Source organism: Cherax quadricarinatus, chromosome 18 (genome assembly GCF_038502225.1).
Source record: "Cherax quadricarinatus isolate ZL_2023a chromosome 18, ASM3850222v1, whole genome shotgun sequence".
NCBI lineage: Eukaryota > Metazoa > Arthropoda > Malacostraca > Decapoda > Parastacidae > Cherax > Cherax quadricarinatus.
Genome location: NC_091309.1, coordinates 43257233 through 43281241, shown reverse-complemented (window position 1 = coordinate 43281241; position 24009 = coordinate 43257233). Strand labels below are relative to the sequence as shown.

The 24009-nt window shown below is 42.5% G+C and overlaps 1 protein-coding gene across 1 annotated transcript in view; it reads left to right on the top strand.

The window, feature by feature from the left end:
• The window catches only part of LOC138852894 (luciferin sulfotransferase-like), a 370577-nt gene extending 365372 nt beyond the window's left edge, over window positions 1-5205 (top strand). Inside the window, exon 9 of the mRNA XM_070086463.1 lies at window positions 3392-5205. Within this exon, the coding sequence (XP_069942564.1) occupies window positions 3392-3502 (111 nt within the window). The 3' untranslated portion in view covers window positions 3503-5205. The remainder of the gene's footprint in view (window positions 1-3391) is intronic.
• The last annotated feature ends 18804 nt before the right edge of the window (window positions 5206-24009 follow it).

The window sequence follows — 24009 nt, the reverse complement described above, 5'->3', positions numbered from 1 at the left end:
GCCGGTCTTGTCTAACTAATTTATTAACTTTCTTCAGTAAAGCTTTTGAGGCTGTTGACCACGATAAAGAATTTGATATTATTTACTTAGATTTTAGTAAGGCATTTGATAGAGTTCCGCACCAAAGACTGTTGAAGAAAGTAGCAGCTCATGGCATTGGGGGAAGGGTGCTCTCGTGGATCGAATCATGGCTCACAGACAGGAAGCAAAGAGTGTCCATAAATGGGGTTAAATCCGAGTGGGGATCAGTAACAAGTGGCGTTCCACAGGGATCAGTCTTGGGCCCGTTGTTGTTTATAATATATATCAATGATCTTGATGAAGGAATTACTAGTGATATGAGCAAATTCGCCGATGACACGAAGATAGGTAGGATAATTGATTCAAACGTAGATGTTAGGGAACTTCAGGAGGATTTAGACAAACTCTACTCTTGGTCAGAAAAGTGGCAGATGCAGTTCAATGTAGATAAATGCAAGGTTCTGAAGCTCGGGAGTGTCCATAACCCTAGCACTTATAAGTTAAATAATGTAGAACTTAACCATACAGATTGCGAAAAGGACTTGGGGGTTATGGTAAGCAGCAACCTTAAACCAAGACAGCAATGCCTAAGCGTTCGTAATAAGGCAAATAGTTTACTGGGATTTATATCAAGATGTGTAAGCAACAGAAGTCCAGAGGTCATACTGCAGCTTTATACATCATTAGTAAGGCCTCACCTAGATTATGCAGCTCAATTCTGGTCTCCATATTACAGAATGGACATAAATTCGTTAGAAAACATTCAGCGTAGGATGACTAAATTAATACATAGCATTAGAAATCTTCCTTATGAAGAAAGATTGAAGACTCTTAAGTTACATTCACTTGTTAGACGAAGAATGAGGGGAGACCTGATCGAAGTGTATAAGTGGAAGATAGGTATTAATAAAGGGGATATTAACAAGGTCTTGAGGATATCTCTCCAAGAGAGAACCCGCAGTAATGGATTTAAATTAGATAAGTTTAGATTTAGAAAGGACATAGGAAAGTATTGGTTTGGAAATAGGGTAGTAGATGAGTGGAACAGTCTACCTAGTTGGGTTATTGAGGCTAGGACTTTGGGTAGTTTCAAATTTAGGTTGGGTAAATACATGAGTGGGATGGGTTGGATTTGAGTGGGACTTGCACATCAGAGCTTATTTCTTGGGTAGCATTGAAAATTGGGTAGGTCAAATGTTTGTTAGTGGGATGAATTGTAAAGGACCTCCCTAGTATGGGCCAACAGGCCTGCTGCAGTGTTCCTCATTTCTTATGTTCTTATGTTCTATTATAAGCCTTGTGGCTGGCCACCTCAAAGTGATAGCTGCCTTACCTATCGAACTCAGAGATCTGAGTAACTTTCTTGTTCAGCTTCTTTAGTTGCTAGTTTAATGTTGTTCCATTACATAACGTAAGTGAAACTGGTTGCTACTGTGTGAATGACTGCGTGTGTTTCTGGTGTAATAAATTTTGCAAGACATCTTGTGTTCTTGAAAATTTTCAAGAGGATATTACATCAACTTTGATCCACATAATATTGTTATATCCTGCATAGCGAATAGTGCAGTTGTTGTCTTTGTTGCCACAGGTGTTGTGTTTAGTGTGTCCAGTAAGTTCATGCATAGTTTTCGTTGCCTCGAAAACAATATGTGGTAAAACTTGTGAGCTACTGACAATAATCACTTTTTCCTCCTAACACATTCCAAAACCTCTCCTCCCCTGCTGTGCTTAACACATTCCAGAACCTCTCCACTCCTGCTGTGCCTAACACATTCCAGAATCTCTCCACTCCTGCTGTGCCTAACACATTCCAGAACTTCTCCTCTCCTGCTGTGCCTAACACATTCCAGCACCTCTCCTCCCCTGCTGTGCTGCTGTGCCTAACACATTCCAGACCCTCTTCTCCCCTGCTGTGCCTAACACATTCCAGACCCTCTTCTCCCCTGCTGTGCCTAACACATTCCAGAACCTCTCCACTCCTGCTGTGCCTAACACATTCCAGAACCTCTCCACTCCTGCTGTGCATAACACATTCCAGAACTTCTCCTCCCCTGCTATGCCTAACACATCCCAGAACTTCTCCCCTGCTGTGCCCAACACATTCCAGAATTTCTCCTCCCCTGCTGTGCCTAACACATTCCAGAACCTCTCCACTCCTGCTGTGCCTAACACATTCCAGAACTTCTCCTCCCCTGCTGTGCCTAACACATTCCAGCACCTCTCCTTCCCTGCTGTGCCTAACACATTCCAGAACCTCTCCACTCCTGCTGTGCCTAACACATTCCAGAACTTCTCCTCCCCTGCTGTGCCTAACACATTCCAGAACCTCTCCACTCCTGCTGTGCCCTAACACATTTCAGAACTTCTCCTCCCCTGTTGTGCCTAATATATTCCAGCACCTATCCTCCCCTGCTGTGCCTAACACATTCCAGAACCTCTCCACTCCTGCTGTGCCTAACACATTCCAGAACTCCTCCCCTGCTGTGCCTAACACATTCCAGCACCTCTCCTCCCCTGCTGTGCCTAACACATTCCAGAACCTCTCCACTCCTGCTGTGCCTAACACATTCCAGAACTTCTCCTTTCCTGCTGTGCCTAATATATTCCAGCACCTCTCCTCCCCTGCTCTGCCTAACACATTCCAGAACCTCTCCACTCCTGTTGTGCCTAACACATTCCAGAACTCCTCCCCTGCTGTGCCTAACACATTCCAGAACCTCTCCACTCCTGTTGTGCCTAACACATTCCAGAACTTCTCCTCCCCTGCTGTGCCTAACACATTCCAGCACCTCTCCTCCCCTGCTGTGCCTAACACATTCCAGAACCTCTCCACTCCTGCTGTGCCTAACACATTCCAGAACTTCTCCTTCCCTGTTGTGCCTAACACATTCCAGCACCTTTCCTCCCCTGCTGTGCCTAACACATTCCAGAACCTCTCCACTCCTGCTGTGCCTAACACATTCCAGAACTTCTCCTCCCCTGCTGTGCCTAACACATTCCAGCACCTCTCCTCCCCTGCTGTGCCTAACACATTCCAGAACCTCTCCACTCCTGCTGTGTCTAACACATTCCAGAACCTCTCCACTCCTGCTGTGCCTAACACATTTCAGAACTTCTCCTCCCCTGCTGTGCCTAATATATTCCAGCACCTCTCCTCCCCTGCTGTGCCTAACACATTCCAGAACCTCTCCACTCCTGCTGTGCCTAACACATTCCAGAACTTCTCCTCCCCTGCTGTGCCTAACACATTCCAGCACCTCTCCTCCCCTGCTGTAACCAACCATACTACTTTGTGTAAATGTTCCACCGTAGAACTTGACATATTTTATATTTATAGTCAGTTTTCACACTCAAAAAATCTATTTTACAGGTAGGAGACTGGAGGAACCACTTGACGGAGGAGCAGCAAAAGGCTTTCAAACAATGGACGTTGAAGTATCTGCAGGGCTCTGACTTTCCTTACTATCAAGACTACGAATAAGATGCAACAGATCACAAATATTAACCCTCTAGATAGTCTTACGTATACAACAATTGGTTGAATTTGTGTTACAGGTCATATTTATTAACTAAATCTAAGTTAGCCATCTATTACCAATATTCAGATTTTTGCTACGTAATAAAACAATGTTGTCATAATATTAATATATATTCTAAGTGGATCAAAGCTTCCTGTTCGTTCAGTATTTTTAGATAATTAACATAAAATTTAAGGAAAATTATCCCATCCTCTCTGAAAACTGCAAGTATTTCCGTCACCCCAGTCCCCAGCTCCTCAGTGCAGTGTAGCCTAGGTTGGTAATGCCATTAAACAATAATTTTAAAGATTTAATGGGAATCATAAGACTCCTTCACATGGATAGTACACAGACCAAATATAATTCACACCCTTGAAAGAGACCAAAAAGATCAATATCCAATACACACAAACCTCTCAGAAGTTGCATTATTAAGCCTACAAAGGCGTGACAGTGAGGCTTTAGTTACAGAGAACTCGTGTTCCCTCCCAGTGACGTCATAAGGGGCAAGGGGGGGCGGGCCTCCCTCCGTCCTGGATTACACCTTCAAGGGATGACACCACAGAGCGTCTAAATGTGCCCAAAGCAGTGCTGCAGCAAAAAAAAAAAATCCTTTGCTTTTATATGGCCTATTATGTGATTACAAAGTACAAATAGGCCTATATTGGGAAAACCAGTGATGCTGCACGAAAACTATGATAAATCGATTATTTTATTGGGATATTTTGAAAAACCTCTTAATTCACCTGGCATCACTATGATCACTCATCACTGACGTAACATTCTGTGTCTGCTGCACGGACTGCGAGAGAGTTTGGTCCAGGTGGTGGTGTAAATGTGGCTGGGTTAAACAGACAAAGGGTCAGGTAATTATCTTATTTTGAGCTTTATTTTTGCTTATTGGTGATGTCAGACATGTCATGAATCAAGAAACATGAACAGGTGAGAACTGACATTCATGAAATGTTGAAATAACGACGGCACATAACGGCCAATGTTAGTGAAATTATGCCTTTTTAGTATTATCCGGTTCTCTGCGATAAAGTACTTTTCCATTACTTCATTATATTATGACTATCATTGAGGGATTCTATTTAGCTTAGGGATAGTGTTTGAGGCAGATCAATGTTCTATGCCATGTATCTAACGCAATGTGCATACTTAGCCTATTGGTGGCTAAAAGCTCTCGCTTCACACGGCGGTGTCTGGGTTCGATTCCCAGCCAGGATAGAAGCATTGGACGTGTTTCTTTACACCAGTTGTCTATTTTCACCCATCAGTAAAGTGGGTACCTGGGTGTTAGTCGACTGGTGTGGGCTTTCTATATAGTAGTATGTCATTGATGTCAACTAGGTCTGTACCTCATGTACTACATGTACTTATAGTAACCAAGCATTGTTACCAAACAATATGGTACACATTAGTATTATATCCATAATGATTATTATGATTATTTCCCCAATTCATTGGGAAGTAGGTTAATTTTTTTCCGCTTTACCCTCAGTCTGGTTAGATTCTGAGTTAAATAACCAAATTAGGCTCTGTTGAAAAAAAACCTAACCCGCTTATTTCCTTTCATTTCATCCTCGGTAGGATAATAGAACTAGCACCATTTGTTTGTCGCCATTAAAATTTACCGAATATTCAGTAGAACCAAAACAGTGAACCTGGCATTTTTTTTTCCAGATCATTGATGCATTATCATGCCTCGTGGATTGCATAAATCGAAGAGGCCTAGTGGATGTCAGAAATAATTGTTTCATTGGATATCCAGAAGAAAAGGTGAAAGGGAATGTTGTAAAGGTTGCTGGACATTACACTGTTTCTGGCTAACCAGAACCTAGCATTTCGTGGTCACGGGGAGGACGAATTCTCATCAAATAGAGGAAACTTTCTTGAGATGGTTGAACTGATGGCTAAGTACAGTGGAACCTCAAATACCGAACTTAGTCCGTTCCAGGAGCTAGTTCTAAATTCGAAAAGTCTGAAAATCGAAGAAATATTTCCCATAAGAAATAATGGAAATACAATTAATCCGTTCCAGAAACCCAAAAATATTCACACACACAAAAAAAATACATTTTATAGAGAACACAGGCGTACCTTAAATCGTCTCTGTTACAGGCACTTCAATGCTCGTTCAGGCGGACCGCAAGATCTCTGCCTGTCTCGCCTACATATTTCTTGGGACAGAATCCACAGGGGATGGTGTAGACGCTTGCTGTAGAAGCTAGAGGTGTGGGGCTGCGTTTCGTAGTGAGATCTTTGAGAGATGATGTGTTTATGGTGGAAACATTGATGTTACTCATAGCAAGTGCCCGGCGAGAATTCGTGGCAACATCACCACATGGGAGCACTAAGAACTGCTTAGAGGGCTGTTCCATGGGCGGTTTGTTGAGGATAGCTTGTGCCTTGAGTCTGCAATTTCGGATGAAGAAAGATGGAAACTGAAGACATGCAAATGTTTGTGTTATGTAAACACATTCTTCTTCAAGAAAACAAGTGCTGGAGATGCGAAGAGCTTTCAAGAAGACGCCAATAGGAATTCCTCTTTTAGTGCGGGTGTCTTGGTGTGAATAAAAGTGTGTAAGATTGTCCTTGTTGGTAGGTTTTCTATACACTTTGAAGAGAAGTTTGTCACTATTTGGAGATTAATTTATTAACTCCTTGGATATTTCTTGTCTAACTAATTTATTAACTAATTTATTAACTCCTTGGATATTTCTTGTCTATCTAATTTATTAACTTTCTTCAGTAAAGCTTTTGAGGCTGTAGATCACGATAAAGAATTTGATATTGTTTATTTAGATTTTAGTAAGGCTTTTAATAGAGTACTGCACCAAAGACTTTTAAAAAAAGTGGCAGCTCATAGCAAAAAGAATATAAGAACATAAGAAAGGAAGAACACTGCAGCAGGTCCGTTGGCCCATACTAGGCAGGTCCTTTACAATCCATCCCACTAACAAAATATTTCCCCAACCCAATTTCCAATGCTTCCCAAGAAATAAGTTTTGATGATTCTGTTTACTCATTACGCAAGTCTCACTCAAATCCAATCCTTCTCACTCATGTATTCATCTAACCTAAATTTGAAACTACCCAACGTTTTAGCTTCAATAACCCTACTAAGCAGACTGTTCCACTCATCAGCCACCCTATTTCCAATACTTTCTTATATCCTTTGGAAATCTAAACTTATCTAATTTGAATCCAGTATTGCGGGTTCTTTCTTGAAGTGATATCCTCAAAACCTTATTTATATCCCCTTTGTTAATACCCATCTTCCACTTATATACTCCGATCATGTTTTCCCTCATTCTTCGTATTACAAGTGAATGTAGTTTAAGAGTCTTCAATCCTTCTTTGCGAGGGAAAAGTTCAATAGATAGGAGTAGAGAGGGAGTATATAGAAACAATAGTTTCATTGCCGGCTACTTGTTAAGGTAGGGTAAGTCAAGCTCCCGCTATTCCCGCCTTTTTTCCCCTCCCTGAAAGTGATAGTTTCATTGCCGGCTACTTGTTAAGGTAGGGTAAGTCAAGCTCCCGCTATCCCTTCCCCTTCTTCTTCCCCCCCCCTCCCCCGAAAGGTGACGTGTGGAGCTCCGGTCCAAACAGTAATCACTAGACTCACAGCTCCCAGCACTACTGTAAGTACATGCCTGCCTTGTATTCCAGTGGATTTATTGGTTGAAAGCTTCACTTTTGACCAATAATAAACTTATTCCTTTCAGTCTTGCTCTAGGTTGACTGTTGTAATAATCACCACATCTTTTAGGTATTGTACTTATCATGGAGAGTGATTTCTTAAGCAGTGGGTAACCTGTCTATCTTTCCAGCTTGGATGACAGAGAGGGTCACCTGCCAATCAACGAGCAGAACTGATGGAGATGGACTAACGTCCTGAGACTTCCCCTTTTTGGATTTAATTACCTGTGCACCTGTATGAAATTGCAGGACGTAACCCCTCATCATTGCAGTGGTAAAGAACCTGATTTCCTATCATCGAGATATAATACTCAAGGCTATACTGTGAAGAACGAACCGGTGGGTTGTAACCAACATCTGCGACCTCCCCCTCATCATCAGCAACGGCTACGATTTCAACAACACAGTGTCACCAACACCAGACACCCAAGTTTTAAATTAGCGTTGAATTCAATTATCATTTATAGTTTTCATTTTTCATTTTCTTTAATGAAGGATTAATATTTCATATTTAAGTGTTTTATATTTTCTATATAATAAAGTGTTTATGTTTGTCTGTTATTATTTCTTTTTCTATTCACTAATTTTCCTGAGGAGGAGCCAGCCTTGGTAATACTGTCTGAAGTTGTTACAGGGCTGAGTAAGCCTTCACAAGAGGCGACCTTGCCAGGATCAACTCTACTGAATCAAGATTCAACACCATCTCGAATCTACCATTGGAACTTCAACGCCACATACCACAGATGGTTACTACCAGCCATGAGTAATCATTCTCTATGGTAGGACTACAGTACAGGTATTTAAAAGATTTGGTGATTGTTAGTCTCAATTTATTTTAAGTCAAGTCAAGGCAGGAGTACTAGTTAATTCTGCCATCTATTTTTGTGTGAGCTTGAAACACTTTGGAGGATTAGACTTTAAGGACCCGAGATTTTCCAGTGACAATTTGTTTCATTGAGCTCTTTATTATATCAAGGGAATTGTCATAGAATACTCTTGATTTGTTGGTGAGAAGATTGGATGGTCAAGTGACCCCATTCTACTTACTGTTTGCTCGGAGCCGGCATAGAACCCTTCGTTTTAATTAATACATATTGTTTAATTGAAGTAGGGATCGAGCCCTCTGGTTTATTTACAGTTTGAGCAGAGCAGGAATTGAACCCTCCGTTTTCTTTAATACCCGTTTCATTTCCCCTGATAGTTTAAGTTATTCTTGCAAGTATGGATGAATACGAGTTTTGGATGAATGCTGGAAGTAAGTTAGGAATAACAGGGAAAAATTTAGAATATTTCATTAGTGCTAAGATCCAGGAAAGACTTGAAAGAGAGAGAATTGAGAGAGAAGAAAGACAGAAAGGGAAAGAGAAGAAGAAAAGGAGAGAGAGAGAATAGAAAGAGAAGAAGAAAAGGAGAGAGAGAGAATCGAAAGAGAAGACAAAAAGGAGCGTGATAGACTTGATCGTGAGGAGAGAGCTAGAGTACGTGAAGAACAAGTTAAATTAAGAGAACTTAAGGAAAGAGCAAAGGGTAGAGAAGTTGAGGAAAAAGCTAGAGAAAGTGAGGAAAAAGCTAGAGAACGTGAGGAAAAAGCTAGAGAACTTGAGTTAATAGAGAGAGAAAAGAATCGCGAGCTCGAAAAATCTCGCCTTGAATTAGAGAATAGAAAGTTAACTCTTACACAACAACAATTAGAGGAAGGAGTAATTGAACATCATGCAGCCAGTGCACATATTCCAACACCTAATTTACCTCTCTTCACAAAGGGGGAAGACATAACTTCATACATTATCAGGTTTGAAAATATCACTACCCTCTGTGAATGGCCTGCTGACACCTGGGCTACCAGGTTAGAAATGTTATTTTCTCGGTACAGCTTTGAATATCTATGCAACTTTGTCGCAGGAGATTATATGTAATTATAACCTACTGAAGAAGGCAATCCTTAAAGCATACCAAAAAACCACTAATTCTTACAGGAAAGATTTCAGGTATGCCACCTTACAGCCGGGCCAGAACTTTCAGCAGTTACAGGTAACACTCGTTTGTTCGACTTTTGGATAGAGAGTTCAGGAATTGATCGCAGTTATGAATCTCTTAGAGACTTCATGGTTGCTGATCAGTTCGTGACAGCTCTTCCTCACCAGATACGAACATTCGTTAGAGAACGTAACCTGATTAAAGCTGAGGAAGTTGCTGAGGCTGCTGACCTGTATGCTGAGGCTCACAATTCCTATAAAGACCTAAAGGGATCGAACCCTAAGGGCAAGGGTTCATCAGACCTTAAGAAATCAAAGCCTCTAGTGGAAAGTAAAATGACTTCTTTTATTCCTGTTTGTCATTTGTGTGGTGTTAAAGGACATAAACGTCCAGATTGTCCTTCTAAGAAGGTCCAAAAAGTTGGAAGATGTTTTAAAGACTGTAATGACCAAGCACCCTTCTGTTCAGGAACAGTTAATGGACTTAATGTATCTACCATTTTACGAGACACTGGATGCACATGTATAGTTATTTCTGATAAGCTGTTCCCTAACCTTAAAGAAACTCATTCCTCTGCTATACTTTCAGACTACTTGGGCCGTACAGACACTTTTCCTACCATCTGTTGTTGCATTAGGTCTAAATGGTTCACAGGTTGGTCTGAAGCCGTACTAGCTCCCATCACTTCTTGCTCCGTACTAATAGGTAATGTAAAAGGTGTCATTCTTCCTTCTGAGGTTGACCTTTCATCACCAAAGGTGGACATAAGTGTTTCAGATCCTCTTCCTGTAGAGTCAGAGAAGCCCCTCGAAAGTTCAGATGAGACTATGCCTCGTGAGATTCATGTGGGATTAAAAACCAGTGATGCTACTCTCGAAAGCGAGGTAGTAGGATCACCGGTTCACTTGTTAGATGAAAGTGAAGATATCACCTCCGATACCATAAATGTCTTGAATAGGGCTCAGACCAAAGCCCAAGCTTCTCCTACTATCCATCCTTTGATTTTCCCTGACTTTAAGCCTTCAGATATATCGAAGGACTCCTTTGTCAATTTACAACGTAATTGCCCTTCTCTTCAGAATTGTCATAATGCCGCTAAACAAAATCAAGTTATCCAAAGGAAAAACTTTTCATATAAATTTGAATATATAAAAGGCATCTTGTACAAGTCAGTATTCAAATTAAATTCAGATGAGATAGACTATTCCATCTTAGTTGTTCCAAGTCAATACAGAGAGACTGTTCTTAAAATGGCTCATGACCTGCCAGTGGCCGGACATTTCTCGCATCGTAAAACCTTAAATAAAATTAGGTAAACCTATTTTTGGCCAAAAATGTCCTCAGATGTCACTACCTATTGTAGATCGTGTAAAGTTTGCCAACTGTCATCCTCCCGAGGTACCAGGCGAGTACCTATGGTCAAAATGCCAGTCTTTACGGTACCTTTTGAAAGAGTAGCTATTGACATCGTTGGTCCTTTATCTCCACTGTCATCTGGGGGACATAGATATATATTAACATTAGTTGATTATGCTTAGAGTTTCCCTGAAGCCATACCATTAAAGACCATAACTACTACAGAGGTGGCTGAAGCCCCTTTGTCCATCTTCTCCAGAGTGGGCATCCCTAGAGAAATTTTGTCTGACCGTGGGACACAATTCACATCTGACTAAATGCAACATCTATACCAATTTCTGGGAGTGAAGTCTCTCTTCACCACACCCTATCATCTCAGCTGTAATGGAAGAATTGAGCGCCAGCATTCGATTCTCAAGTCCATTTTAAGGAAACTTTGCTCCCTTAAACCTAAGGAGTGGCATCGTTACCTACCCTGTGCTTTGTTTGCCATGAGGGAAGTTTCCAGTGACTCTTTGGGGTTTTCACCTTTTGAACTTCTCTATGGTAGACAGGCCAGAGGCCCATTGTCCATCCTTCATGATTTATGGACTAATGAGGAGATGAGTGCTGAGGTTCAGTCTTCTTACCAGTTTCTCCTTGACCTTAGATCCAAACTTCAGGAGACCTCTGACATAGTTTCGAAAAACCTAAGCTTGTCAATGAACCAGTACAAAACCTATTTTGATTCCAAAAGTCAGAGGAGAAGTTTTAAAGTAAGGAGATGAAGTTCTAGTACTTTTGCCTATCAAGTCAAATAAATTATTAGTATCATGGAAAGGTCCATATAAAGTATTAAAAATTTGTGGGAAAGTTGACTACCTCATAGAAGTCAAGGGGAAACCTAAACTTTATCATATCAACATCCTTATGAAATATTACCGAAGAAATTCGGTTAACTGCCTTAATAACTTTGACTTAGTTTTTCCACACGAACTTGACACGACAACTGAAGAATGTAAGGTGTGCGTAATTGACACCTCTAACTTAGACTATGATGAAGAACTACATGACTTGGTGACTCTTGACCACTCGGACGCAACCAACATTAATATTAATGAATCTTTGGATGACCGTAAGAGACATGAACTACTTCAATGTGTGAGTAACTTTTCAGACGTCTTTACTGATATTCCAGGTGTTACCTCCACGGTAATCCATAAGATTGACTTAGTGACGGACAATCCTATCAAACGAAAATTATACCCAGTTCCAGTTCACCTTAGGGATGCATTTGACCGAGAGGTAGACAAATTATTAAAACTAAAGATCATTGAACCTTCAGTATCTTCATATTGTTCACCAGTAGTCATGGTTAAGAAGAAGGATAATTCATATAGACTTGCTATTGACTTCAGAGGTCTTAATGCTATAACTCGGTGGGATGCTGAGCCTATGCCTTTAATAGATAGTGATCTACACAAATTTTATGACGCTTCCTTCTTTTCAGAGATTGATATTGCGCAGGCATATCATCAAGTAATGTTAGATCCTTCTTCAAAGCAGTACACCACTTTTCTTACACACCAAGGACTGATGCAATATAGAACTATGCCCTTCGGTTTGGTAACTGCCTGCGCTACCTACGTGAGACTGATGAGAAAGGTCTTGGGTAATATGCCAAACGTTTCAGTTTATTTTGATAACATTTACGTAATGACATCCACGTGGGGTGAATATATCCAAACATTAACATCAGTTTTGCGAAGGTTATGCTCACATGGCCTCACTGCCAAGCCGAAGAAATGCTTCCTTGGGTATAACAAGATTAGATATCTTGGACTGATACTTTCTAATAACTCTCTGCAGCCTCTCCCCAGTAAGATCAAAGCTTTATTAGAATTTAAATTCCCCAAAACCAAGAAGCTCATGCGTAGCTTTCTTGGTTCTGTAAATTTTTATGCACGGTTTATCCCGAACCTTACTGATCTTACAGGCATCTTATCCGACTTCCTTAAAAAGTCTGTGAAGGAACCTCTTGAACTTTCTAACGTAGCTCGGGAAAAGTTTAATGAGATTAAAAGTATCTTTTCGAAAGACCCTATACTTAAGATTCCAGATATTAATAAAACATTTTGTTTGAGAACTGATGCCTCCAATACTGGCTTAGGTGCGGTGCTACTACAATACCATGATGGTACTCCCTTCCCTGTATGCTTCCTAAGCCGGAAACTCCTTCCCGCAGAAACGAGATACTCCACCATAGAAAAGGAATGTTTGGCCCTTGTGTGGGGTATCTCCAAACTTAAATTTTATTTGCTGGGAAAAGAATTCATTTTAGAAATGGACCACAAACCTTTGATATACCTAGAAACTTTTAAGGGAACCAACAGTCGCCTCTTGAGGTGGACATTGGCACACCAGGCTTTTAAGTTCCATATTGTATATATCAATGGTTCATCCAATTATTTCTCTGACTGGTTAAGTCGTGACAGTCAGTAGAAGATTTCTCGCCTTACGCGACTTCCACATGTAAGAACTTTTTCTCGTATATTCTTCTTATACTCCTTGACTATAAGTCTTGGTATCGGGAGTGTGAAGGAAAAGTTCAATAGACAGGAGTAGAGAGGGAGTATATAGTAACAATAGTTTCATTGCCGGCTACTTGTTAAGGTAGGGTAAGTCAAGCTCCCGCTATTCCCAATTTTTTCCCCTCCCCAAAAGTGATAGTTTCATTGCTGGCTACTTGTTAAGGTAGGGTAAGTCAAGCTCCTGCCTTTTTTCCCCCACCCCAAAAGTGATAGTTTGACTGCTGGCTGCTTGTTAAGGTAGGGTCAGTCTAGCTCCCACTATCCATTCCCCTCATTCTTCCCCCTCCCCCCCGAAAGGTGACGTGTGGAGCTCCGGTCAAAACAGTAATCACTAGACTCACAGCTCCCAGCACTACTGTAAGTACATGCCTGCCTTGAATTCTAGTGGATTTATTGGTTGAAAGCTTCACTTTTGACCAATAATAAACTTAGTCCTTTCAGTCTTGCTCTAGGTTGACTGTTGTAATAATCTTTTAGGTATTGTACTTATCATGGAGAGTGATTTCTTAAGCTGTGGGTAATCTGTCTATCTTTCCAGCTTGGATGACAGAGAGGGTCACCTGCCAATCAACGAGCAGAACTGATGGAAATGGACTAACGTCCTGAGACTTCCCCTTTTTGGATTTAATTACATGTGCACCTGTATGAAATTGCAGGACGTAACCCCTCATCATTGCAGTGGTAAAGAACCTGCTTTCCTATCATTTGGATATAATACTCAAGGCTATACTGTGAAGAACGAACCGGTGGGTTCTAACCAACACCTGCGACCTCCCCCCTATCATCAGCAACGGCTACGATTTCAACAACACAGTGTCACCAACACCAGACACCCAAGTTTTGAATTAGCATTGAATTCAATTATCATTTATATTTTTCATTTTTCATTTTCTTTAATGTAGGATTAATATTTCATATTTAAGTGTTTTATATTTTCTATATTATAAAGTGTTTATGTTTGTCTGTTATTATTTCTTTTTCTATTCACTAATTTTCCTGAGGAGGAGCCAGCCTTGGTAATACTGTCTGAAGTTGTTACAGGGCTGAGTAAGCCTTCACATTCTTCGTACGGAAGATTTCTAATGCTATGTATTAATTTGGTTATTCTATGCTGAATATTTTCTGGAGAATTTATGTCCATTCTGTAATATGGAGACCAGAACTGAGCTGCGACCTTAGGTGAGGCCATACTAATGATGTATAAGGTTGTAAAATAACCGCTGGACTTCTGTTTCTTACACTTTTAGATATAAATCCCAGTAATCTGTTTGCTTTGTTACGTACGCCTAGGCACTGCTGTCTTGGTTTAAGATTGCTGCTTACCATAACCCCCAAATCCTTTTTGCAATCTGTATGGCTAAGTTCTACGCTATTTAACTGGTAAGTAATAGGGTTATGACACTCCCGAGCTATAGAACCTTGCATTTATCTACATTAAACTGCATCTGCCACTTTTCTGACCAGGAATTGAGCTTGTCTAAATCCCCCTGAAGTTCTGAAACATCAACGTCTGAATGGATTATACTACCTATCTTCGTGTCATCAGCAAATTTGCTTATGTCACTAGTAATTCCCTTGTCAAGGTCGATTATATATATTATAAACAACAACGGGCCTAAAACTGATCCCTACGAAACGGCACTTGTTATAGGTCCCAACTCGGATTTAACCCCATTTGTGCACACTCTGCTTCCTATTAGTGAGCCATGACTTTATCCATCACAGCATTTTTCCCCCAATGCCATGAGCTGCCACTTTCTTCAACGGTCTCTGATGTGGTACTCTATCAAAAGCCTTACTAAAATCTAAATAAACAATATAGAATTCTTTATCCTACTCAACCTCCTCAAAAGCTTTGCTGAAGAAGGTTAATAAATTAGTTAGGCAGGAACGGCCCCTGGTGAAACCATGTTGAGTATCATTAATCAAATTATGCCTTTCGAGATAGCTTCTTATATTATCAGCTTTAATTGTCTCTAGTAATTTGCCTACAATTGAGGTTAGGCTTATTGGGCGGTAATTTGACTGTAACGACGTGTCCCCTGCTTTAGAAATAGAAATTACATTAGCCAATTTCCACATATCAGGCACTACACCTGTTTGAAGAGATAAATTTAAAATGTTAGTTAAAGGTTCGCAGAGTTCCATTTTACACTCTTCAAAAAACCCTTGAAAAAAGTTCATCAGGGCCCGGGGATTTATTTTGCTTTGACCGGTCTATCTGTTTGATAACCATTTCGCTAGTGACTCTGATATTGCATAATATATCATCTTCAAACCTACTATAAAAATTAATTACTGGGATATTGTCAGTGTCTTCCTGAGTGAAAACCGAGAGAAAATAATTATTAAGAATAGCGCACATTTCATTCTCCTTGTCAGCAAGATGCCCAAGGGGTTATTTTTAAGGGGGCCTATCTTATCTCTAACTTTTGTTCTATAAACCTGGAAAAAACTTTTTGGGTTTTCTTGTGTTGTGTGCCGAAGCGTCGCCTGTTCCACGAGAGCGAAATGTGGTTTCTCTCGTTTAGGGAACTCGGCCTTCAAGAGGTCGTCTTTCAAGGAGTTGTCCTTCCACGCCAGCATCGGGGGTTGTTTCGGGAAGTAGTCCACCCAGGAGGCTTGTGCGAATTCCGTTTCAATCCAGGTACACAGTTGTTTCAGTTCCATCTTCAAGTCCTTAGCCCAGTCTGCGCTGAAGAGTGTCGTCAGTATTCGTCTGTCATCTTCTTTCCTTATCTTCGGTTGTAGCAGCTGTAGTCTGTCTAGTTTTCCCAGTTTCTCTTCCGTTTGTGTCAGGCAGGATTCCGGGTAGTCCCTCTTCCAAAAAAAGTCCCACATCTCTGCGAGCGAATGCTGGAATTCTCTGCTCTCACTGCAGATACGTTTCACCCTCAGTACCAGGGAGAAGGGGAGGGATTGCTTGAGGCTTTTCGGGTAGGAGGACGTCCAGTGGAGATATGGGTGTGCATTCCCCGGTTTGTAGTACGTTCTGGTGTGAAGATGTCTGTCTGCATTCAAGTAAACCGCAGTTATTTGATTCAAAAGTGAAACAAGTGATTGGTGTGCTTCGTTCGCCCAGTCTGCCAATTGTTGTATAGTATCACTTCCTCCTTCTATTAAGCAGAATATGTCATCTATATACCTTTTGTATAGAATTAAGTGTGGGGCTGTCTCTAGTCTGTTAAGTTCTAGTTTGCAGTGAACAAATATTTCTGCGACAGCCACACTGACAGACGCTCCTATCGCTGTACCTGTCATTTGTCTGTATACAGTATTGTCAAACTTGAGTATGGTATCCTGCATTATATGGATTAAGGAGTCTTCTACTAGGTCTCTGGACGGGGGTTTCCTTATACCCAGTCCTGTATGCTCTTCTCTGATGGCGTCCAAGTTTCGTTCATAGAAATCTGCAACTGTCTTTGCAGCTTCTCGTTGTGGGATTGACGGGTAGAGGGATTCAATATCCAGTGAGACCAGCCATAGGTTTTCCGCTGCCATCCCACTCTTGGTCTTATTTCCTCTAGGATCTGTAGAAAATGAGTCGTATCCTTCAGCCTGTCAGGAAGAAGCTTCAAGAGAGGCATCGGGACTGCAGTCATCATCTTATCCATGGACCTGGTCGGCGCCGTACAGCCAGAGAGGACCGGTCTAGTCATGAATGTTCCCAGTTCCTCGTCCTGGCTCATGTGTCTTTGGAAGAAAATACATATTAGGAATCTTCGATTGCAATGAGAGCAGAGAGTCCCTCAGTGCCACGTTCATGAATCCATTGTGGCCATCGTTATGATACAGTCTGAGGACTAGGTTGTTGCTTCTATCCTTAATTTCTGCGAATAATTGTTCTGGGTTATTTATTTTCTGGTAGGTTTTCTCATTCGCTACATGTTTGAGGCCTGCTTTTCTATAATTTTCTGCTTTAAAAACAAGTACCTCCGATCCCTTGTCGGCGTCGGAAATTCCTAAGGCTGATTCTTTCTTTTTTTCGTAGGTTAGGTCTGTAGTGTTTTGGTTTACGTTTTTTCAGCCTGGTTTCTATCTTATTTATCTTCGATCTGAGTCCTGATAGTTTCCTTGCAGGTTCTGTCGTTGGTCTTGGTGCTCTCATATATTTTTGTGTCGTCGAAGGTGGTTCCTTCGATTTGTACCTGCGTGGTTTTCCCTCTATATCTTGTTGGAAGGCTTGGTCGAAGCATTTACTCATTAGGACTTCCAGTTGTCTGCAGGTGTCGTCTGTGTTCTTCTCCATTCTGGTTCTGCGTGGTGGTCCTGGTACGAAGGAAAGTCGCTTGCTCAGGACTCTTCTCTCTTCCTCCGTCAGCTCCACTTCCAAAATCACCAGTCTCTCCAGTTCTGGTAGGGCTGCTGCTGGTCTCTCCAGTTGTGGTTCATATCGTACCTGTTCCTGAAGACACCTCCTCCCTTCCAGAACCCCTTCTGGTTCCCGAAAAAGTTACTGTTGCCGTTTTTATTAGATCGTGGTTTCGGTTTATAGTAGGGTTTGTTAGTCTGGTTATTATAGAAATATTTCTTATTATTTTTCTTGTTGTTATTGTTTCCATTGTTCATGTTGTTAGTCGTATTCCTAGGTTTTCATTTCGTATTGTTCGGTTTTCTCTGGTTTCCCTTGGGTCTCCCGGACTCAAGTAAGGTAACTGTGTCTGCTAATATTTTCAAAGATTTGGCTATGGATTGCAGGACGGTCAGCTGTGTTGTATCTTCTGGTGCCGTCCTGTCCTCCGGAGCTAGGTCTATAGTAGGTTCGGGTTTGTTCGTTTCTTTTTCACCTACTAATTGGATTATATGCTTGTCCGTTTGTTGTTTTTCTGTCTGGTCACCGTTTTCGTCCATATCCAACACTTGTTGCCAAAGCTGGATTAGGGAATCCAGAGTGTCGTCATTCCCTCCTTTTTCCTTTTTACTGTTAGAGAACTCAACGACCGGAGGGTTCTGGGTGGGCCTCCGACGGGTCTGTCTGTCGAAATCCAGAGCCAAGGTGATGTCCCTGGCTACCTCTTCTCCGAATTCCTTGAGTATAAAGTTCTTAATAACTTTGATCTTTTCTTTTGTGTGCTCAAGAGTTACTGAAATACCTAGTGCTTGAATGGCCGCTAAAGATTTGTAGAGATTTCTGGTTTCTTCCTCCATGGTCTTTACCAGTCAGTCTGGGTAGGTGCTAGCTTCCGGTAGTGATAGTATCTTGATCGGTTTTTGTCCCATATCCGGAAGGAGTATTGCCTGATGGCAGTCCTGCAGATATCTGAGTTTGCTCCGGCCCTGGTCGAATTCTCTATACAGTTGTTTGAGGATGGCAGTTGCCTTATTCTCTTTCTTGTTCAGAATGCGTGAAGGGTGGTGGGGCGAATCAATGTAAGGCATAGGGTCACTAACCTTCTCTAGTACCGTGATTTTATCTGTTACACAGCGAAACGGTAGATTCTGCAGTGTTCCGTCGTCCAGTTTTAAGCTTTCCATTGTTGCCCATACACCCTTGAAGTAGAGTCGAGGGTCGAGGATTGCCTTGGTTCCGCTCCATTCCTGGGATTCGGTCTTGTTTGTCTGGTCCTGGATTGGGTCTCTTAGAATATTCACTGGTTCGTAGACTTCACTGTAGTTTACCGGGCCTGACTGTCTTATGCCGTCCTTGCAACCTGTAAAGAAGGAAGGAATCCCAAAACTCTCCAAGGTCTTCTAGGGTGTTTCATCCGTCTGTTGCTTCTCCGTAACCACTACCCGAGTCTCGGTGCTGTCACTAGTGGCTGGCTCGATGATTTCTTTGACCACCATTGGTGTCTCTGCATGCTCTTCTCGGGTAGAGGGTGTTGGGTCTCTGTCGATTGTTTCGTCTCTGATACTCGTTGTAATAGTTTCTCTGCTTTCTTAGCTCTAGTGATCATCTGGAGCTCATATACGAACGAACAAGTTCAGGTAAGATTCCAAATGGGATGGGCGGGGAAGACGGGACAGACGAAGAATAACACTGGAGAGGAGTGTTCTTAGTCGTAGAAATAGAGCCAGGGCTTAACCCAGCAGCGAAGGCGATCGTGGGGCAGATTTTGAGAACAGAAATTCAGGCTCTTCTGTTGGTGGGACTCCGGTGGGTTGAGCGGGGGTGACTGGTGAGGCGATGATTAGCGCTAGAGAGGAGTGTAGAATTCAGCCATGTCTTAAATCAAAAGCTAAGGCGAACGTGGGTCAGAGAATGGGACCTCTCAGAGAAGGTACCTGTTTGAGAATCTAAGGAAATTTGTAAATAGGGTTAGGAGCAGGATCATACAAGGAGTAGAAAAGGTTGTGTTGGTTTGTGGATCTGTGAATGTCTTCCTCAAGGAGAGAGGTCCAGTAGCCATGTCGTGTCTCAGGTTTGTCTATCTGTCTGTCAATGAGCGTCTTCCAGTACAGGAGAGACTCGCTTGTGGCGAAGTCCTCCCATCTGACATCAAGCACCCAGCGCAGCGCCTTGTTCTGGACATGCTGCAGTTTAAATAAGTTTGTTTTAGCTGCAAGAGACAGGGCTAGAAGAGAGTAAGTTATCAGAGGACGTATTAGGAATTTGTAGAGGTGTAGTTTGGTGCGTTGAGAGGCATGTTTCAGCTTGTAGAGGCCCGCAAGAGCCTTACTAGCTATTGCATGCCTTGAGAGAATGTGTTCGTGTAAACGAAGGTGGTCAAGATTAACGCCAAGGACTGTGACAGATTGTGTGATGGGGATGTAAGTGCGGGTGCCAGCTGTTCTGAGCTCGACAGGTAATGGAGTATAACGTCTCCTGTAGTTAAAATATGTAATGCTGGATTTAGCTGCATTGGTTTTTATCCTCCATTTTTGTTCACTGATGGCTATCCTGTCGACCTCATTTTTTTTTTTTTTTTTTTTTTTTGTGTGTGTGAGTGTATCTATATTGGCATGAGTGATAAGATGTGTAATGTCGTCTGCATAGGCTAGTGTGATGGAGCTGTGGTATACAGGTGTTGGAATGTTGTTAGTATATAAAATGTAAAGGGCAGGGGAGAGGACAGATCCCTGGGGTACTACAGCATTTATTGTAAAGTAGTCAGAGTAACAGCCCTGGAATTTGATTCTCATGGTACGGCCGTCTAGGAAGTTGCACAGGAGTTTACGAGTAGTGAGAGGCAGGTTGAAGTTAGTACAGAGTTTGTACTTGAGCCCATCGTGCCAGACAGTGCCAAAAGCTTTTTCAACGTTTTTTCCAACCAGGGCTGTCCTGTTTCTTTCTTTTCTGTTATGTGGATGTAGTTGTGAATGATGTTAATGGCATCCTGTGTGGATCTGTGTGTTCTGAAGCCAAACTGGCCATCAGAAAGTAGAGAGTTGTTCCAGGTATCTGCGAAGGCGATGGTTGATGAGTTTTTCAAAGAGTTTTCCTAAAGTTTCTAGGATCAGAGTGGTCTTTTTGGGTTTAGGAAGGAGGATAGCAGTAGCGGATTTGAAGAGGGAAGGGAAGTATCCGGAGACAATGGACCTGCTCCGCATGGGTCAGTAGGCCTGTTGCAGTATTCCTTCTTTCTTATGTTCTTAATACACTCAGTGTGTGCTAGCGCGAGGACCTCTGCAATGCCGAGGGTGCATCTTGGATTCTTGTAGATGTTATAGATGGTAATGAGCGCCCCAGGTATGTGCACAAGGATGGCCTGTACCTCGACATCCTCCCCACAGTCCACAAGGTTGGCTATAACCTCGTGAGGTATTGTATTGGATACGAATACAGCTGTTTCTATGCAGTGAACGCTCCCGTCCATGTGCTGAAAATACCCAGCAAAACCGGGTAGTCTTGGGCAGATAGTAGGGACAGTCAGAGTTTCTTGTAGCAAGATGATGTCAACCCGATCCCGAATTACTGCCTCCAGCAAGAGTTGCTGTTTGCCCCTCAGGCCCTGAATGTTCTATTGTAGGACCTTGAGGATATGATTTGGTACCGACGTTATTGCATCGCTGTTGTTTCCTGAGCTGGGGACTAAGCCCTGCCCGCTCTGAGAACCTGCAAATTCATGGTGTCCACCGTCTCCTCCTCGGTCAGTAAGCACACTCTCAGGGGGGTACTGACCATCTGCCGGAATATGCTCTGTTATTCTGTGGACTTGATTGTGTTGCAAATAATATCCGTGAACGCCTTGATTAGAGATACGAGATCCTTCCTGGTGAGGGCCTGCGTTGGCACTGGGTTCGAAGCAGTGGATATTACCTGGGCTGTTGTGGTCTACAGGGACTGTTGAGAGTTGGATTTCTTTATTGTGTGCACCAGTGGTCTCTTGCTGTATACCAGGTTGGGTAGCCGGCATCTGCTGGTGAGGTGCCAGGGGAGCCTGCAAAGCGGCTGTGCCGGGTAAGGAGTGCCTGCGTTGTCGTGTTAAGGCCGATGAGGGCTCGTTGAGTGCCGTCTGCTGATCGCGTTGACGAAATGTTCTCTGTTGACTCCTCCTGTTCCTCCTGTTTTTGTTTCTTTGTTCAGGTAGGGGGGCAGGCGGCTCCTGTCCATGACGCCTGGTTGTGGCTTAGAGAGTTGGGAACTCCTTGGGCATTGAGTTGGGTGAACTGATTGAGGTCTGCGGTATGGCAGGGTTCTCTGCATCCATCGTCTGCTGAGAGTGATGATCTGCCGTAGCCTGCTGCCGAGTTTTTGGCGACTTCCAGGCTCCTTGAATTCTGGCAAGCCTTTCAGGGCATCGAGGAATCCAGGCATGGTGTTTCTGCTTGCAGTTCGGGCATTGTGGAGTGGGTGGCGATGCATTTTTCAGCTTGGTGATGCATTCCTCGGTAGGGTGGTGCTGGCTGCAGACACCGCAGATTACTCTGTTCGGACAGAGTGCACCCAGGTGTCCATAATGCTGGCACTTGAAACAACGAGTTTGTTCTGCCATGAAGGTCCTGACGTCGTACCTGCCCCAAGAACCGAGGTCCAGCTGGGGTGGTAGTGGTCCTACATGCTGTATGAGGACCTGTCGGGTTGGAGCATTGCCTACCGTCTTTGCCTTGAGACGTTGAGCTGACACCACACTGGGGTGAGCTGCTAGTGCCTCGATGGGCATCATCAGCAGGTATCGCATCACTACACCCTTGATGATCTTCTGCCGAGAGTCCAGTTCCTCCAAGGTGAAGGAGCAATCTGTGTCCATGACTCTCTTCTAGGTGGTGTACATTTCCTTGGTGAGAGGAGTCAGTATTGATTCTCCCCTCAAGTTGAACCATATCTTGAATTTCAGTTTGTGTCGCGATTCCAGGTATGAAACAACGCCATAGTGGGTTCTGTGGTCTCCGTAAGACTTCATCTTGTATTTTCCAGGTCGGTCGAGATGGGTTGCCTGATTCTTGGACAGACTGTGCTTCTTGTTTTTGTCCACAGTGATCCATCCTGCTTGGTTCTCGGGGGGTGGGGTGTTTATTTCCTCCCCTGTTTCCTTATTCGCTGGCTCCATGGTTGGAACTGCCAGATCTGTTACAATGTGAGCTGGCTCTTCCTCTTCCTCTGATGACACGGAGTGGTCTTGCAACTTCTTCGACAGAATTGCGCCACACATTTTCAAATCCGAGTCCTCCTTCGTGTTTATCGAGCATCGGGGCCTCTTCTTTTCGGCAGAAACCATGTGCCTATCTGGTGATGAGGTAGTGTACTCCATGAACTGAGTACACGGTGTGAGTGACGCATGGTGACCTGAAGAATGCTATGTTGGGATGAGGATTGGTAGACGATGAGATCAAGTGACTCCTGTCTTGTTGGGTTGGTGGTGCTTAGCCTGCTAATGTTTTTGAAATTTTGTGGTTGCCTGTGTTACGTTCTCTTGTGTCGGTGACGGCGATTAGTGAGGCTTCTAGGCACTGCCGGGGTCTGAGGTCTGGTTCGGTGAGAACGAGTTGTGCGTCATTCCAGTTCATCAAATACCCGATGTTAATTATAGCAAGTGCCCGGCGAGAATTCGTGGCAACACCACATGGGAGCACTAAGAACTGCTTAGAGGGCTGTTCCATGGGCGGTTTGTTGAGTATAGCTTGTGCCTTGAGTCTGCAATTTCGGATGAAGAAAGATGGAAATTGAAGACATGCAAATGTTTGTGTTATGTAAACACATTCTTCTTCAAGAAAACAAGGGCTGGAGATGCGAAGAGCTCTCAAGAAGAAGCCAATGGGAATTCCTCTTTTAGTGCGGGTGTCTTGGTGTGAATAAAAGTGTATAAGATCGTCCTTGTTGGTAGGTTTTCTATACACTTTGAAGAGAAGTTTGTCACTATTTGGAGATTAATTTATTAACTCCTTTGATATTTCTTGTCTAACTAATTTATTAATTCCTTGGATATTTCTTGTCTAACTAATTTATTAACTTTCTTTAGTAAAGCATTTGAGGCTCTAGATCCCGATAAATAATTTGATATTGTTTATTTAGATTTTAGTAAGGCTTTTAATAGAGTACAGCACCAAAGACTGTTAAAGAAAGTGGCAGCTCATAGCAAAAAGAATATAAGAACATAAGAAGGGAGGAACACTGCAACAGGTCTGTTGGCCCATACTAGGCAGGTCCTCTACAATCCATCCCACTAACAAAATATTTCCCCAACCCAATTTTCAATGCTTCCCAAGAAATAAGTTTTGATGTTTCTGTTTACTAATTACGCAAGTCTCACTCAAATTCAACCCCTTTCACTCATGTATTCATCTAACCTAAATTTGAAATTACCCAACGTTTTAGCTTCAATAACCCCACTAGGCAGACTGTTCCACTCATCAGCCACCCTATTTCCAAACCAATACTTTCCTGTATCCTTTGGAAATCTAAACTTATCTAATTTGAATTCATTATTGTGGGTTCTTTCTAGAAGTGATATCCTCAAAATCTTATTTATATCCCCTTTGTT